The sequence below is a fragment of the Ornithodoros turicata genome, chromosome 5 (genome assembly GCF_037126465.1).
Source record: "Ornithodoros turicata isolate Travis chromosome 5, ASM3712646v1, whole genome shotgun sequence".
NCBI lineage: Eukaryota > Metazoa > Arthropoda > Arachnida > Ixodida > Argasidae > Ornithodoros > Ornithodoros turicata.
The window spans coordinates 78,249,515-78,266,897 of NC_088205.1; the positions used below are offsets into that span (position 1 = coordinate 78,249,515).

General features: G+C 45.1%; 2 protein-coding genes across 3 annotated transcripts in view; one reads left to right on the top strand and one right to left on the bottom strand.

Moving 5' to 3' along the window:
- LOC135394880 (anoctamin-4-like) overlaps positions 1 to 3,241 on the top strand; it is a 49,549-nt gene extending 46,308 nt beyond the window's left edge. The window contains exon 18 of the mRNA XM_064625921.1: positions 573 to 3,241. Coding sequence (XP_064481991.1) covers positions 573 to 713 — 141 coding nt within the window. The 3' untranslated portion in view covers positions 714 to 3,241. The remainder of the gene's footprint in view (positions 1 to 572) is intronic.
- A 315-nt stretch (positions 3,242 to 3,556) lies between these two features.
- LOC135394881 (uncharacterized) lies at positions 3,557 to 17,142 on the bottom strand. Of its 2 annotated transcripts, none has more exons than XM_064625922.1 (5): positions 16,836 to 17,136; positions 14,282 to 14,343; positions 14,080 to 14,184; positions 4,172 to 4,246; positions 3,557 to 4,080 (listed from the first exon to the last, which is right to left on the bottom strand). In XM_064625922.1, exons 1-5 carry the CDS (start codon positions 17,110 to 17,112, stop codon positions 4,051 to 4,053), a joined length of 549 nt encoding a protein of 182 aa, XP_064481992.1. In that variant the 5' UTR covers positions 17,113 to 17,136; the 3' UTR covers positions 3,557 to 4,050. The 2 variants fall into 2 exon arrangements, with proteins under 2 accessions (XP_064481992.1, XP_064481993.1); XM_064625923.1 differs by lacking the exon at positions 3,557 to 4,080 and adding an exon at positions 10,387 to 10,436 and having other exon boundaries at positions 4,171 to 4,246; positions 16,836 to 17,142.
- Positions 17,143 to 17,383: the final 241 nt, after the last annotated feature.

Consider the following 17,383-nt stretch of genomic DNA (forward strand, 5'->3'; position numbering starts at 1 on the left):
GGGGAGTAATTGCAGCTTCTACTCCCCTAGTCTGCAATTACTCCCCATTTTAGTCCCCTAACCCAACATTTAGTCCCGACGTTTACTCCCCAGGACTGAAAATTGTCACTAAACTTCGCGAATGGTCTCCTGAATGCAAAAGTCTACGTAAATATGTGCCCTTGGTCAATTTGAACGACATAAGGCTGTATAACTCACACAACGTAGCAATTTTCCAGCCACACAGAGTAAGAAACAGTTAGCGCATCTTTCTTCGCAAATTGTGCCCTAGTATGGGGGCAAGATTTTATATCACTCGATATATCACGGTTGACGGTTTGCTTCAAAGTATCTTCATGCATGCGCACCAATTATGTACCTGGGACTCTTACAACAGCGCGTGAAATGCGGTCTTCACTCTGTGACATTCATTTACTCCCGTGCATTTACTCCCGAAAGGGACTATTTTTTGTGGCAATGCAATTACTCCCCAAAAGGAGTAAAAGTACTCCTTTTTTTCTTAGAGTGCAGTGCATAAGCGCTACAAAAAGATTGTATGAATTCCTCTTGCAACATTTGCTTTTCTGCACCAGGAACGGCACCTTCTTTCTCACATGATGTCCAAAGTGGCGTATCTGCAAGAGAAGCGCATCCCCGCAGCCCAGTCTTCCACGACCGCCAGCGCCGCCAAGCCGAGTTTTCTCTCAAACCCCCTACCGGCTCTTCCAAAGTGACAATCAACTACTCCAGCGGCCCAATCCGCTGGCACGATGGAGTCATTCAAAGAGGGCGCTACGTTCCGAGCCATCTCTTGGGTTCCCATTGCCTTGGCTGCCTTGCAGAAATCAACCGGACTTAAAAGAAGACGTCCCGCCACTGCGATTATTTCTAGCATCACGTGACGCTACCACATGACCACTCGAACTCGCTGGTTGCACTACGAAAGACATATCCCTGTTCTGTACAGGTCAGGCTACGTTGCAGAAAGAAGTATAAGGCCGTACCCCGTCACAGTGCAGGTGATGGCCATCGTGCATAAGCGGGCATAGTGCAGTTGCGGCAGCGATCTTCTACTGTGGTACATACTTTGTGAAGGTCTAAGAGATGAGGGTGTCAATTATAATGCGGCTAGGACTTCGAGGAGTTCATGGCGTGTGCCTGGACGAACTAATATATCATATGTATAGCGTCAAGGGACACAGTTCCAGTTGGTCGCGGCGGCTCCGAACCCATAGTGTGATTCTTGAGTGTCGAACTCCGTTATAACAGAGACTGATGCAAAAGAGCATCCTTTAGTGAAATCATTGCTGAAGATATCTAGGCAGCATCGCTCTTTTCATTCCGGTCTTCAGCAAACCGTTAGGATATGTCCGATCTGAAGCTGAGCTCGGCTTTGCGACATTTTATAGAGATCAGTGACGGAGCAGTGCTCGCGGCTCTGCTTCTGTCGACTCTGTTCTAATCTGTCGATTTCTAGGCCCTTCCAGTTTTCTTTTTCTTTTTTTTTTTTTAGCCTGCACGATGTGCTGGCAACAAATGTGCTACCCACGTCTTTGTAAAACAGACGGATAACACTGATAGACGGATCCATCAATCCATACAGGATCCGGGTATATACAGATTACTAAATTTGTGTCCTTTCACAACGCCGCAGTTAGCTGCGGTATGAGGCATTGACCCCACGCATCACTTACTTCAGCAAATGTGACGTACGCAACATATCCAACTAAGTTTCGGGTGAAGACAAGGGGACGAACAAACAAACGTACAAAACAGGACAAGTTTGTTTGTTAATCCGTACGTTTGTGTTGTTCGTCCCATTGTTTTCACCCCAATCTCAGAGATATGTCAAGTTTACACTGGATCGCTTGCATAATCCTTTTATGCTCCGCAAAAGTGTTTGCGTAAGCGACATATTACGACTGAGCGTGCCGCATATAGCCTGCTGCAGTGACGCCTGTGCGTCACGTGGTCGGTCTTGATGTTTCAAGTTCATATTCTCTTTTCTTCGGAATAATGTGTGTACACGCGTGTGCGTTAAGCTTCAGAAGCTGAAACGGCATGTCTAACATGTTTGAACGCTGCATGTACCTGAAAGGTATATCGTCCCGTGTGGCACTTCCGTAACCATGTTGAGTTAGACATACGCGACAATCGTTACCCCAATAGGCGATAAAGTGGATGACGACGGAAGAATATCCTGAGAGACGGAACAAAGAAGAAGACAAGACGACACAACACAACACCACTTCTTCGTTCCGTGTCTCAGGGTGTTCCTCGTCATGCTTCACCAGCTAGCATGCGCCTTGAGCCCTCTTTATGTAAATCGGATGAGTTCCAGGACAACACGTGTCCGTACAGAGGCAGACGAACACATTTATAGAGAACACATTTTTCTCCTGCCAAATGATCAAAAAAGAACAAACGATCTTGAAGGCATTTTAAATATCGTGCCATATTTTTTCGTCTTTACTCACAGACATTTTGCAAGCGTGGGATTTGTATGCGTCTCATCTCACGCTCAATGTGACTAACTGCAGTTGCCCCAAATAAGCTCAGCTTCAGAGTATCGTCAGTGACCAGGGATTTTTCCAGCAGCCCCCCCCCCCCTAATGCTCCCCCCAGAAACTTGCAACACGGCCCCAAAATACCGACCACAACGGCCAAAAACGTCAGAAAAGAAGCAGATATGGGACAGCTCCCCTCTCCCCCCCGAGATGAATATCCTAGGAATATCCCTGATCGCTAGGAGAATAATTAAGCATCATTCTGTTTCCCACTTGACGTCCTATCCATAGCGCCACCTACAGCAACTCGGACAAGGTGAACTTATAGCCTTGCAGCAGGTCAACCTGCAGGTCGTTGTTTTGCAGTGCGTCCGACAGGCGGCATTAGCAGTCACGGAAACAAAATGGTGCACCTTCTGATGAATGGGTGACGGTACTCTGCAATAACATCATTTAGTGACGCTAGGTGAAACATATTCATCTATTCAATTTCTAACGTACGTGGGTGATTATCTTCAATGTCCTTGTTGCTTAATTATTTGATCAACCAAGACGTCCTTGTTGGGACCTGAGCACTTTTACGAAGTTCATGGTCGTCCTTCTTCATGAATAATGAAAGCCATTCTGGAACAAACTACGCCGAACGTGTTCAACAGATACTAGGTAGTGATTCATAGTTCATCTGCGCCAGCATCGGGCATGAGTTTCTCGGCAAGTACACCCAAATCCTACACGTTTACCATCTATCGCACCTATAGTGGACAGAAGGAGGACAGATTCTTTAGTTCGTTTTTCGTCAATATTTTATATCGCTAGCTCATGAATGTCCAGGTGTCTGCCGTCCTCTAGGCTGAGGGCTACGACTGTCATACACGTAAACGTAGATCTGTCTGTATGACTATGATTTACGTCGGGGAGGTATGCGTGACGCAGCCTAATGCTTTGTGATCACGCTACATGGTATTTCGTGACACTAGACATTCAGCAGCTCCATCTTGAAATTGTCAACGGTGAACCCAGTCAGCTAGAACTAGAAAAAAAAAATAACGAGCACAAAATGGCGATCGCGCTGCCAGAAAATACTGAGTAGATTTTATTCTGGATAAAAACATACTTCAAGGACATTTCTTGTCCATCGCGTGATTCAGGCCAGGCTGAGTTATGGTCCTGCTTCATGCTCGACGAAGAGATCAATGAAGTCGCCGGGATTAATGTGCCATTCATAAACTTTGTTATGGCTTCCTTTTCACTTTGTTTCTTGAAATGAAACGCACCACATGAACAAACATGCCTGGAAGCGTGTCACCCATAAACATGTGAATCTTTGATGACATCGTCATTGACCGTAGCATGATACGCGATTTGTATCTATGTATATGCTGAAAAAAAAAGGACGAATAAACCCTTATTTGTTTACGAGTGTCACATATGCTTCTATAAGATGAGATAAGTACATCATGACAAGTATGGAATGAGTAGAAAGCACGGAAGAGTAATGCATGACGATGGCCTCGAGGTTACACAGCTGTACATAATATGGAGATTTTCCACATTCGCGAGCTCTTCAGTAGGGTCGGGAGCTCCCCTTGCATTCCTGAAGAGAAAAAAGAGAACGATGAAAATAGTTGTTGCGTGGGGCGTTTTGTGTTCGGTGTATGTGTTGGCACAAGAAATAGTACGCTCACTTTTATGGCATCCATAACAGCAGGCTTATCCATCCCACGTAGTAAGCATTCAGTGGTGTTCTGCAGATTCTCGGGCTGGACAAAAGGTAAAATTTGTAGCAAAGTACGTGCACATCCGTACAACCATTTTTCACTCGTTCATTCTTTACCACTGTCATCACATCACTGCTAATCCCACCAACACCTGGTGGTCAGTGTTGTTAACCACCCTTTAGCGGTATACAAGCGAGCTGGAGTACAGCTCCCGACATGTGGAGCCACGTATTAGTTTTCACTCCAACCCAGTCCGACTGAGTTCCGGAGATCCAACACGTGCCTTTGCCGACACCTTCATATATTTCTGAAATTCTCATGCTGTCTTCGCAGTTGACAGACACCAGCTATAATTATGAATAATGCAACAACGATTACAGGATTAAGTGTGGAGGTCCTGGCGAGACGGGGAAACATAACACGCACACGCACACGCATGCACAAACAAACAAACAAACAAAAAGGGGGATCATTCCATGAACTGATCATCTCACACCATGCATATTTACTTGTCATGCAGAAACAAATTAACAAATAATAAAGAGGTTCGCCCCACTATACAGTGTTCATGCTGCTTGCCTCATGCGTCTGACTGATACTCAAAAGGCTAATACGGGGTTTCGCACGTAAATTCTAAAATTCATAGCTGCCCACGAGTACAGTTGCGAAGAAAAGTCATCCGTTTCCTTCAGTAATCAGCGCACTCCGTCGGCGAGAGAGGTTCGTCACAGTGCAGAAGTAGCAGCTGCACGACTGGCACAGCGCAGCATTACATCGCAGACGACATAACGTTTAAACTCCGCCACCGGCCAGCAGACATCATGAAGGAAAGTGTCTTCGTAAGTGTTTTTTAACGACAAGAGCGAAAATTCCCGGTACATGTCGAACTACATGCAGGGTGTTTATTTTTAGCCTTTACATAATATTTATGAAAAAAAAAAAAGAACATGGTCGATCCATTGGTGGATCCGACGGAAATGTGTTAACTTGAAAACCCATTTGGAACTCCCCTTCACAACGCTACACATCCCTTCAAGGAGCTTCTGCCCTTCTTTCTCTACCCTTCAGCCTCTGCCTTCTTTCGCCGGTGCTCTTACGCACAGCTTTCATAACCCATGGCGCGACCACGCTGACACGTCCGAGCCTGTCGACCACCGCAACTGCACGGCGTTCGCGCCGCAGCGTCGCCCGTTCTCCACGCGTCCTCTCCTTCCCTCTCCACTCACCGCGCATGCGCGCCGCGCCGTGGCTACACACAGACCACGCCGCGGTTCTTGCGTACCGAGGACTCTACTGCAAACGCATTAAAAGCTATGAGCACAGATGTCGTTTTTGCGATTCAGTTATACGGCCAGTCGGACATCTGGAAGAGCGTATGTCCGCCACCAAGATAAACCACCAAGATAAAATTGCATGTGCTTTGTCATCAAGTAAGATTTTAAAGCAAAAAATCTTCCCGGGAACAGCAGCGCAAAGGTACCGCCCCGACATCCGTTTTATAGGACGCGCATTCAAAGACACGGCCCACCCGGGGGCGGACCGCGTTATCAAGGGGCCCTTCTCCAATATATGAAGGACCGGCTCCCCTTTGCCCCCATCCACCGCGTACGCAGGTTTAAACGGAGATCAGAGCATTAAGTATGAGAGTTTGTATTGTCATCAAGCAAGATTTGTAAGGGAGTGTATTGTCATTAAGCAACTACCTAGAAACTACACTAACGCAAAACTACCTATGGAGGTAGCCCCTTCGTATTGCCAACTGTAGGATTTACATAGACTCTATCCTTGTATTGCAAACTGTAGGATGGGACAAGCGCAATGCTTGTCCACATCACGCTTCAAAAATAGTACTCTTGTTGTATTGTTGACTCTATGAGATGAGCCACAGAAGATTGTGTACTCATCTTCCTAAAGTTTCCCTAACCATTTATCCCGCTTGCTAGCCCACTTGTTATTCTTATCTTGCCTATTTCTACCTTTGAGTCAACAACTGAGACAAGTTCTAAAACAATGCCACATTGCTATCGCACTGAAGTGCAGCATCCCATCGTATACTCTCGAGGAGTGCCAACACCACTGTGCTTCACATTTAAACCACCCCACATATCTTACCAATTCCCTCCCCTGGAAAGCTTTCAAATGCTCGGGAAACATAATTTCATTCATACTTACTCACTGAAGTGGAACTTGATGATCCCGTCCACCACCCTGAAGCCTTTGCACTGCCACTGTTTGAAGAAATTTTGCGGCCCCAAACGTAACCTTTCCCTCCCAAGCCACATGCGGACATAATAGCTCACAATATTTCTAAATTTCGCCTTGCTCCAACAATCACCTCCATGAACAACCCTACACCTATTAAGCCACACTTGATAGACAATTTCTGCGGCGACCAATAGATAGAATCTTTGCTGCTTCTTAACTACTTGCCCGATATGGATCCCCACAGCTTGTTCAAAAGTTAGACTACTTAATCCAAAATATTTTTTGAAGCATAACCACAGGTATGCAGGCACTTTACACTCAAAAATTGCATGTTTTACTGTTTCTGTGCGACTACAAAGTGCGCAGTTCCGTCTACTGGTCTTGCCCCATAAATAGAATTTGTCTTTCACAGGTAGTACTCCATGCCCTATTCTCCACAACAGCGATTTCCTTTTACTCTCCAACCAGAAGCTATTCAGTCTTCTCCATCCCTCTCGTGTTATCTGGGGAGAGGAGTTCTCAACTAATTCTTTCCTCAAGTCTTTGTAGATTTCCACGACCTTGCAATCGCCATACTCCTTATTATTGTTTAACTTTTTAAGCTGTACAAGAGCCTGTTTCGCTACTTTGTATATTCTTGGCTGGTTTTCAGACATTGGCACTCTATGATCAATGCTTTCTTGCCTAAAAAGTTTTATGTTAGTGCCCAGCCAAAATCTCGATAACAGTTTCCCGGAACCTTCCTGAGTTAGCATCCTGTAAGTTCCATGTACCGCGTATGCCTGTGCCAAATGTCGAAAGTCCGGGATTTGCAGGCCACCATCCTCTACTGGAAGCTTTAATCTTTCTTGCGCCACCCACTGAGTCTTTCCACTCCAAATGAAGCTAAAACAACATTTCTCTATTCCTCGGCATACATCCCGAGATGGGTGAATGACCGAGAACAAGTAGGTGTACTTTGGCACCACGATCGCTTTAATGACCTGTGCTCTAGCCATCAATGACATTGCAGGCTCGTCGTGGTCGTTCATAATCTTTTCGACTGCTGCCTTCAAGTAGGACCAATTCTTGCAAGACGCTCCATGCTTATCAAATAGGATACCTAAAAATTTTTACTTCCTCAACAACATTAAGCCCTACATCTCTCCTTGGGTACTCGCCCCCCATGTACAACATTTTCGATTTCTCTTTGTTAATTTTCGCTCCACTTCTTGTCCCATAATCTTCTAAAACCCGCAATGTGTTCTCCACGTCCTTTTCACTTTGAACAATCATGGACAAGTCGTCTGCATAGGCGACTATTGTCTTTGTCTGTGCCGAGCCAGGTATTCCCACTCCCTTGATTGATGAACACTGATAGAGCTCTCGCAGGAGGCGATCAAATGCCAGTACGTACAAAAGAGGAGAAAGAGGGCAACCCTGCCTTACACCTCTTCTAATAATAAATTCCTTCCCTAGACAACCGTTGATGAGCAACCTGCTCTTGCATCCTCTATACATCGCTCCTATAGTGCTTACTATTTCATTTTCTGCTCCGACTTGTTCTAGCGTTTCCCTCAAAAACGCATGTTTCAACCTATCAAAAGCCTTTTCTTGATCAAAGGCCATTAAAATACTTCGTACGTCCCTCTCCGCTAACCACTGTATTACATCCCTGATTTCCCAAAGTTTGTCCTGTATTTTTCTACCACCGACTGCTGCCCCCTGAAATGGCGATATCCAGTTTTCCATGTTTTTTTGTAGCCTCTTTACTAGAACCTTTGCTAGAATTTTGTAGTCTACGTTTAAAAGTGTTATCGGCCTCCAGGCTCCCAACTGCTCCTTTCGCTGGGGGTCCTTGCACAACAAAGTAACGGTTCCCTCCATAAACTCATCTGGTAATGATCCCTGTTCTAGAGAGTTATTAAACACGTTAATCAGAGAGGGACCCAGGAGGTTCCAATAGTGCTTGTAGAACTCAGCAGGCAACCCATCGGGTCCTGGTGCTTTCCTCTTTTTCAGGTTACGGACAACCTGAACAACCTCCTCACAGCTCAGTTCAACACCCCTGTTGCGGGTGGAATCGGAACTGAAACGGTCCGACTCTGTGAGGTCTCCCCCGTACAAGTCTGAGAAGAACTCTCTGGCCATTTCAGCTATTTGTCTCTGACCAGTGATTCTGCTGCCGTTTTTCATTAGAGCCTCCAAAAATAGTACTCTTCAAAATAAGACATGTGCGAATGCATATATACATAACACAGAGAAGCGTACACAACTACGCGCAACCTTCGTTGTAGCCACATATCGATTTATGTCGTTCACATTCGATGGTGTACTTACATTCTTTACGCGCTTCCCTAACAGTGACCGCGAATCAAGATGGTGGTGGTGGTGCTAATGAAAGAGCTCGCCAACGTCGGCCTCACAGAGGTGAGCAACGTCTAACTAACGTCACGACTAACACTCTGGGGAAATGTGCGTCCTGGGCCGACTTCTAAGGGAACTGTGCCAACACATGTTTGACAGCGTCTGAGGAAAAGCCAGGAAAAACCCCAGACAGCACAGCCGGGATTCTGGGATTGGAACTCGTGTACGTTCCAGTTTCGACGTGACATGACACACTTGATTACGCTATGACAGTAGCACAGCCTTTCGCGCAGCCCCTCAGCTTTTCCCTTTCCCCTCGTGCACGTAGCGGTCTCATTTAGTACACTGCTAACAGTGGGGAATATCCTGCGACACAGCCACAAGATATTCTGTAGCAGACGACAGGAAAGACGCTGACGGTGTCGTCTGCCAAGTGTCGTCTGCTAAGTGTGCAGGATATTCCGCGCCGTGTGAATGCTGAACATCACACAGGACGTAACTTCGGCTCTGTGAGCAGTGTTTTCGCTTTTTCTTCCACTAGAATATTCCGTGAGGATGTCGCTCGTGTGAATACACAATTAACGTCCCTTGCGGAAGACGGCCTGTCTGAGCAACTTGTACCTTGTACCCTTCCACCAAGTGACCACCGTCCTCGGCCGGGTTTGAACCCGTGATCTTGGGATCATCAGGCGGACATGCTACCGACTGAGCCACCGAGGCCGGCGGTCTCATTTGATCGCTCTCAATTAATGTGTCATTCATGGAACATGTCGCATTCATATAAGCGCCGCTTGTAAGCAGCTACACCGCGTGAGGTCCTGCTTCACCTTTTTCACCGTAGTATTGAGTTTAGTTTAGTTTGAATGTTCACCATAGTGTTGTGCGTCGTCTGCGAATGCCCCCTAATTGTTGCTTTCTGAGTGGACAGACGCTTTGTCACGTGCTTTCTCCAACCTGTTCTTTCTCACATGCGCAGAGATCGTACGGATGTAGCGTAATTAGACTGCTCTGGCGCGTCTTTCCGGTTCTTGAAACACGGGTTTTTGAAAACATTACAAACGCAGAAACCTGTAGAAACGGTTTAACCTGATCACTTTCCGGACTGAATATTTTGTAATAACAATTTACACTGGCGGATAATATATCTTATGGCCATTGGCACACGGGCACTCTAAAGACCTCGCCAGAGAAGGACACCTACTGGAACGGCGTTTGTGCTATTGACACACGATAAGGCAGATTTTCGTTTTAGATACCGGGCTTTTTCGAAAAAGGAGAGAGACTATCTCCTCCTTTCCGATCGAAAAGGCGTAGCCTCGAACGCAGCGTCCGCCGATGGTTTGCAGGCCCCAAAAATGCGTATCTTTAATTATTGGGTGTTTTTGCTTGCTTCGGTACTGCGTGTGCGTGTACGTAGTTGGAGAACAATCGTGTTTCTGCATATTCGTAACTGTGCTGAGTGAATTTAGCCGTGCACCAAAGGTTGCGAGGGCGAAAGGGATACATGGGCTTTGGGAAAACGTCGAAGTTTCACGGTAACTTTTCCGAAAGCATGATGGAGTGGCTGACATCACGCTGCGATATCTGATTGATTGACAGCGATATGGAGACAGGACCCGGAGGGTACTTACGATTTCCTAAAACTCCCTGATCAAGTTATGGGAAGACAGTTTAGATGCCCCTGCGTGGACAGAAACAAAATGGCGAAGTATACGTCTACATTGCCGAGGGTAAGAGCAATAGAAACACTAAAGCGAGATCGCCATTGCCGTGTGTGTCAACTCCTTTCACTGAGGGGATGCCTCAAAAGGAGTGTAAAAGACCCCTACTTATTTTATTAGAACTTCAAAGGAGCTCCAGCCTGCTTTTCGTCACTGCGATTTAAATCTACCCCGAAATTATGATACAATATTCGTAAAGTAATTATAATTGTTGTTGTAGTCACTGCAGTTACCATACCCTGCATGCTGAGTCATGTAAGCCGTTTCTTTGAAGGCCGGCATTTCCCCTGTAGAAGGTCGTGAGCTGCCTTCCCAGCAGTGAGTCAAGCTGAATAATTGCCGGTGGTGACTCCAGACAATAGTTTTCCGAAAGGCTCTTTGCCATTATGAGAGCGAAAGCGTGTCCATATATTATGCATTTCCACGATTTGCTGGAGAGGTATGATACATCTCCTGTGTACCCCTAATGATATATGGCTTGGCCACTGGCCAAGGATGGCCAAATACAAGGTTCATGGCCACCCGCTATCCTACAGTTTAACTTGCCACGTATTTTAACCTCTGCCGCTGTTGATTTTATCTGCTGCTTAAGACGATGCGTTTCGAGCCGAACAACAATGACGTAGCTTGGAAATAAATTGAGTTAGTCAGTATAACGAGAAACAATAATTACAAAATCAGCGCATCGGTTCACTACAGCTGAGCCAAAGTCAAGGGCTGGCTTCTTTCAGACATGAACTGCTGTCCGCTCGTAACCGTTTTTGAGGTGAATTAATAAAATGAGCTTAGAATTCAATCAGACTAAAAATCATTTCAAGCTCACCGCATAAATTATTTATAAATTATAATTTTGTTTAATAAATAATATATAATAAATAATTATTATTTATTTATAAATTATTATTTTGACTATTTGTCAATATTGTCTAGGATCGGTGTGGACACGCTGTATGGTAGGAGGTGTGTGCGTGACGCTATTTTCCTATTTAAAGTCATCAGTGGTATGTTGTCTTGTCAGGAATTTTTATCTTCTTTGTCGTGCAAGGCTCCGCTTACGCGTTCTCGACTGTTACTGCTCTTTTATCCGTTGATGTCGTTCATTATGTCCCCGTCGTCCAGGCTGCAATTAAGATTTAACTCTTTACCGTACGATGTTGACCTTTTTGGTAGCAGTGAGTTTTAGTATACCGTTGATAAAGTTATCGTGCCTAGCGGAACTGATCGCAGTGGTGCATGACTCAGAATCTTATCCACTGATTCGTTCCGGTTGATACGGTTCCACGCAAGCCACGTTATCAACGGTCTGCTAAAACTCTCTAGTGTTACCTTGTATACGAATGCTGTTGTTGACTACTTAGAATATTGTCTTCCATGATGATTGGTGTTTTATTTTAAGTGCAACATTTTAAGGCTTTTAGAGCTGTTATGCGCACTTTCTAATAATAAAAATAAATAATAAATAAAATAAATAAAAACAACTATCGTAAGGGGCGGAAGCACCCTAGGGAACTAATGAACACCAAAGCCTGCAATTCTGCGACCACATAATTCTTCTACACACTCTTTGCGTCTATTGTCTCGTTAGGGCAAACGTGACACTGGCCTTGAATGTACCATTGAAGGCGGCTATATAGCGACCACCACTGCTCCTCGCATCCGCTTCATAACTATCAGCCTATACAACTTAGTGAGAACAATCTGCGCTTTTCCGTGATTTAGAATCGATACACACATGTAAAGGCTGCTACCTGGACGGTAGCAGGAACCCTGAGGGCGGGGTAGAGGATGGGTGTCGCAAGACGACGTGTTTATCTTTCGCGTTCGACACATTTCCGGATAACGGGAGTTCACGTTTACCGGAGAGCATTGTTGCGAAGCGTCACCTCTGTCTTTCCTTGACCGCTTTCAAGCTCTCTGTAAGGTCGGCTGGTTCTTTTCACAACTTAAGAGGGTGGCGAGAAAGTATGAGTGTATTTTACCCCAGAAGGTGGTGGCGCATAACTGTTCATAGCGCGACTGTGTTTCCTGCTTTCGACGCGTTATGCTGGAAGAAGACGGGCTTGAAGGCTATAGCGGCATAGCCTAGCGGTGATAATCGTGTTTTTTTTTTTTTTGATAAGCCGTTTCAAGTTGCGTTGGCCGTGGACGTCGGTGCCAGCGATAACGATGGCCTGGCGGAAATGGAAACGTCAGACATTACAGGGCTAAAAAAAAATGATAATGTCGTTGACGTCAGTGTCTGCAATTCGTCAATTATATGCAAAGGCTGTCGCGAAAGATTTCTACGGAATTATCGAGGCTTACTTTGATTCCTCGCGTAAAGAACGACGATTTTTCCTTGAAGGAACGAGAACTATATGTTTCTAGGAGAACTACAGTAATTTCTCTATGCACCCACGGAACGCGAAAATTTATATTGAAAAAATAAAGCATAAACGAAAAGTAATTTTAAAAAGACCATGTTTGAAAACTGCTAGTGCTCAACTGTTACAGTTATAGGGTTGTGTGAAAAGAAATTTTAATTCGAAGCGAATAGTTACGTAACCGAACCGAACACACGTACACAGAACAGATACGTGATACATACATATAGAACTTCGCCGTCGTTCACTTTATTTTATACCCTCTCCTCTCTGGGGTTTTCGGGCATATGAGTGCATCTTCGAAACTGTTCGATCATGTTTAGGGTGCTTCGTTTTTGGGTTAACCTCGTTTCTCATACGATATTTGCACCCGAACACATGTTCAGAAATAATTCGGGTATAACCCGATTTCTACTAGGAATCCCCGAAGTCCTCAAGTCTCGGGTGGCGCGGTAGGCCCCCAAACGGGTGAGTCGTGATATCAACCAGAACAGGTCTATAGGAGGAGACCTGTGTACCCTCCTTTCATAATCTCGCACTGCTGATCCTAAGGACAAGCTTTCATAGAGCTGGGATACATGTTGCGATTCCCCAGTTGCGATTCAGTGCACCAGTTCCAACTGCTCCTTGTCTGGTGTCCTGTCCCCGCCAGTATACGATTGCCACAGGAGTGTACATGTAAACATATAACATGTATAAACATGCAACATGTGAGCTTCCGTATACATTGGCAAAGTTTGCCTGTTGCAATCGTTACCGTAGTGGTCGCTTGAATGAGACGACTTTGGTTTTACCCGAAAATCCTCGATAGCATATGAAATGGGAGAGGAAACACCCGATTTCTCCGCGAATTTCTATGCGAAAATATCACCCCATTTTTTACACGCTGAACTGCAAACGAAAATATACTACTACTACTACTAATAATAATAATAATAAAATGCGAAAAAGAACAACCCTAATTTATATATATTCCGTTTGGCAGAAACATCGCTTCGATTAGAAATTTGAACATCGAATTCTACATTCGATTTGAAATTCGAATAGAATATACAATTATTCGCTTCTCCGTAGTCGAAAAATCCGAACACTATTCGCACAGCCCTGCGCAGTCTGTTTCACAGCATACTATACAAGTACACAACAGAAGTCCGCCGGTATTCCTAACCTAACGTCATGTATACCAACGGGATCAATATACCATTGCACAGACATCGTCACTATGCACCTTCCTCCTCACCTGCGAACTCATTGTAATCTGCATGCACATCCAATGGTAAAGGTCCTCTGCCGTCAATACTTCGATCCGAGCTGTGCCGATGCAGCTCTGCCAGTCGGGGCTCAGCTGTCAAAAGTAGTAAACAAAGCTCGCAACATTTCCTACTACCGGCACGGCACTGCGGTCACGGTGAGCGTGTTGAATGCTGAAAGGAGACACTCACCACTTCCTCGTCATTTGTCTTGAGGCAGCGAAGAAGCAGACGTCTGTTGGGACCTGTCAGGGCTGCGAAAATGTTCAGAGTATGCATTTAATGGGGAAGGGTATACGGTGTGGGAAAGCTGAAGTGACTGGAAATGTCGAGCCACACTTAGAATCCTACTTGATCATTGAAGCGATAGTCTTATGGCGCCAACAACCGTGTTGGTCCGTCCGTAGCTTTATGGGATAGATAAAGTGACCGAAAATTTGCCGCGAACGATGACCATATAAAACGCTGTTGCACAAAGATGCAGTCAAATTTTTATCCTCGTAAATTGTAACTGGTTTATCATTTACTTTGCCGCGTGTTTCTTCGACGGTTTCTGGAAATTGATTATTCAGGGTGTCCAGAAATTGTTACGAGACTGTATGAATAGTGGTAGTGAAAAAAACAAAAACAAAAAAAAAACAAAAAAAATCCTTGCATACGTTCCACAACATTAAACTAAAGGTGAGCCTCAGAATGAGGCACGCAAGCGCTTTGGGGCCCCAATTAAATTGGGGTCGTCACAGTGCATGCGCAGAACCCAATCCAAGTTTCGGGTTTCAAGAGGTACACTAAAAAATAGCGTGAGTACCCAAACTCGCCCCAAAGTGAACTTGCGTCGCCCTCGCGGGAGCGACGAAAGTAATGAGAGAGAAATGCGAGACGGAAAAATGAGCGAAGGAAACTCAAATAAATTCGACAACGATAACTGGTGCCAAAACTTGTACTTTTCAAATTAAACGAATTTCGTACACAAAAAAAGAATAAAAATAGTGTGGCTACCGCTTGATATGGTGCTCCAAGCGCAAGGTACTTGCATTTTGGTTTACCATTGGAAAACTCTATTCTGAAACTCTCTTGTTGCCTTTGTTTTGCGTCCCCACGTACGCCCCGTTTATTGTGAACGCTAGCATTGCGGCTGTTATATCTAAAACTCCGAAATAAGAATACTGCATTTTACTTTCGCAAGACAATATGGCCGTATAGGTGAAGCCACACTCTGTGGATGTCGGGTGAATATTAGCACGAGGGCCGTGGACAACAACAACAACCACCACCCCTGACCCCTACACCCCTCAACTACACCCCTGAAGGTGAGAGATACAATATATTTTACGTTCGTAAGACCGATTCTTGAGTATGCCTGTATTTTATGGGGCACCAATTATTTAACTTGCACAAACAAAACAGAGAAAATACAAAGTGATGCCCGGAGGTTTGTCTCATCCCGGTTATCAAACTGGGGACAGTGTCTCGGAAATGCAAACCATGTTGGGACGGGATTGGTTGTCCCCTTGCGTAAGAAACTTGAGGCTTAAATTTTTGTACAATATTTACCACAACCAAACTGTCATAATCCCCCCATTTAAGTTTATCTTCCCCACCCACATACATACGGCAACCAGACTTGAGCACATCATGAAAATTCGTGAGTAACACTACGACTGACGTTTTTAAATATTATTATTTTTTCCTTGAACTCTATACCAGTGGAACAGGCTGCCTTCCGAAATTGTCTGTCCGAAAATGTTTCAGCGTTTTTTTTGCAAAACAGGGCTCAGTTAGATACAGTGGAAGGTAATTTATATATATGCGTATGTACTGTGGTGTGTTAAGGTACAAGTTATGTTATGCATATATCTGGTATGTACCCCCAACTGTAATGCTTTATGACGATGTAGGCAAAATACTTGAAAAAAGAAAAAAAAAAGAAACTACTCCACTACCCCCCCCCCCCCATCCCCCTGTCCCCTACCCCTTCCGGTTGTCCTCACTCCATCAGTCCGCGTCTGTACACCGCTCGTAGCCCCAGTTGCCTCGCGGCGCTAACACGGAGTCAGAAAAAAAAAAAAAAAAACTCCGCTACCATCGAGATAATGTTCGCATGCGATGAGCGCGAGAAAAGGATGGTGCCACGATTTCTTACACCACCCTATAACCATGCGGTGACATCACGTTTCAGTAAACGAATAAAATGAGTAAGTAATCAATGAGTGACAGTACAAACGCACGAAAAAAAAACACTTTCAGGTCTCAAAACAGGAAAAAATAAAAAATAAAACAAAAGAAAAACAACGAAGAAGAAAAAAAGAGAAAAGTACACGTAAGTCTAGCTACCAGGTATAAGTAGACCCTGAAGTTTTCGGGTTTTATTTTTTTCCAAATTCGGGGGGTAAAATTCGGGTCAATCACTTGATGTCGAAAATTCATGCAAATTCGGCCGGAAAAATTACCATCGGACTGAATTTGGGGATAAGTCGGGCTCTATTTGCGAACAAACGTTCGTTGTACAGCCTATCCAGAGTTATCAGACGTTGAGATCAACCGTGTATTTTGTGAAAAATTAGTATGGCATTGCCGTGAGGTGCCTAGCTTATGTGCAGTTTTGCGGGTAGAAATCGGGTTTAACCCCAAACCGGTGAACCTCGATTCGGGGTGCAAATTCGAGGAAAAATCGGGTTTAACCCTAAAACTTCAGGGTCTAAGTATAAGCCGTAACCCTTTAAAAACAACCAAGAGCTCACTCAACTGCAAACACTGTTGAAGACGTCTCTGTCTCTGATGGATCTATTCCGAGTCCTTTCCGCCGCTCCGGGATTAACGATAGTCTTCACTTTTCCGATGACCAGCTGCGTCGCATTTGAGAATGCCCTTCCAAAGGACAGGAACCCCGAGAAGATGCGATCGCCGATGCCCGCCCCGGCAACCGGTGTCGCCGCGGACACCAATAATATCAGAACAGCTCCTAGTAACGTAAGTTGCGTGACCGACCCCATGGTGGAGTAGAGTAAGCGGTTCTTTCTCATCGGGCCACGCCGTGCCTGGAAATGCTCTCGCCCGTTGAGGGGAGGGGGTGTTGACACGGTGGATATGCTGGAGGAGACACTCTCGCTCTCGCCGTATGAAATCGTTACGTGAGTGGGATGCGTGCTGGGGTTGTGGCGAAATCGTGTTTATTCAAACAGTCACGATGTGGTGCTGATTCACGTCTCGGCGATGAGGATCGAAGACTTGCCGGAAAGCGTTCTGTGCATCGTAATGTATCAGTATAGCGTACTAAGAATATACGATACTGAG

Coding starts and splice junctions, on each gene's coding strand:
- LOC135394881 (XM_064625922.1), bottom strand. CDS start 17,112: ATGAGAAAGAACCGCTTACTCTACTCCACCATGGGGTCGGTCACGCAA. Junction 14,344..16,835: donor CGTCTTCAACAGTGTTTGCA/GTTGAGTGAGCT, acceptor ACATTTTCGCAG/CCCTGACAGGTCCCAACAGA. Junction 4,247..14,079: donor AGATTACAATGAGTTCGCAG/GTGAGGAGGAAG, acceptor CCTTTTGTCCAG/CCCGAGAATCTGCAGAACAC.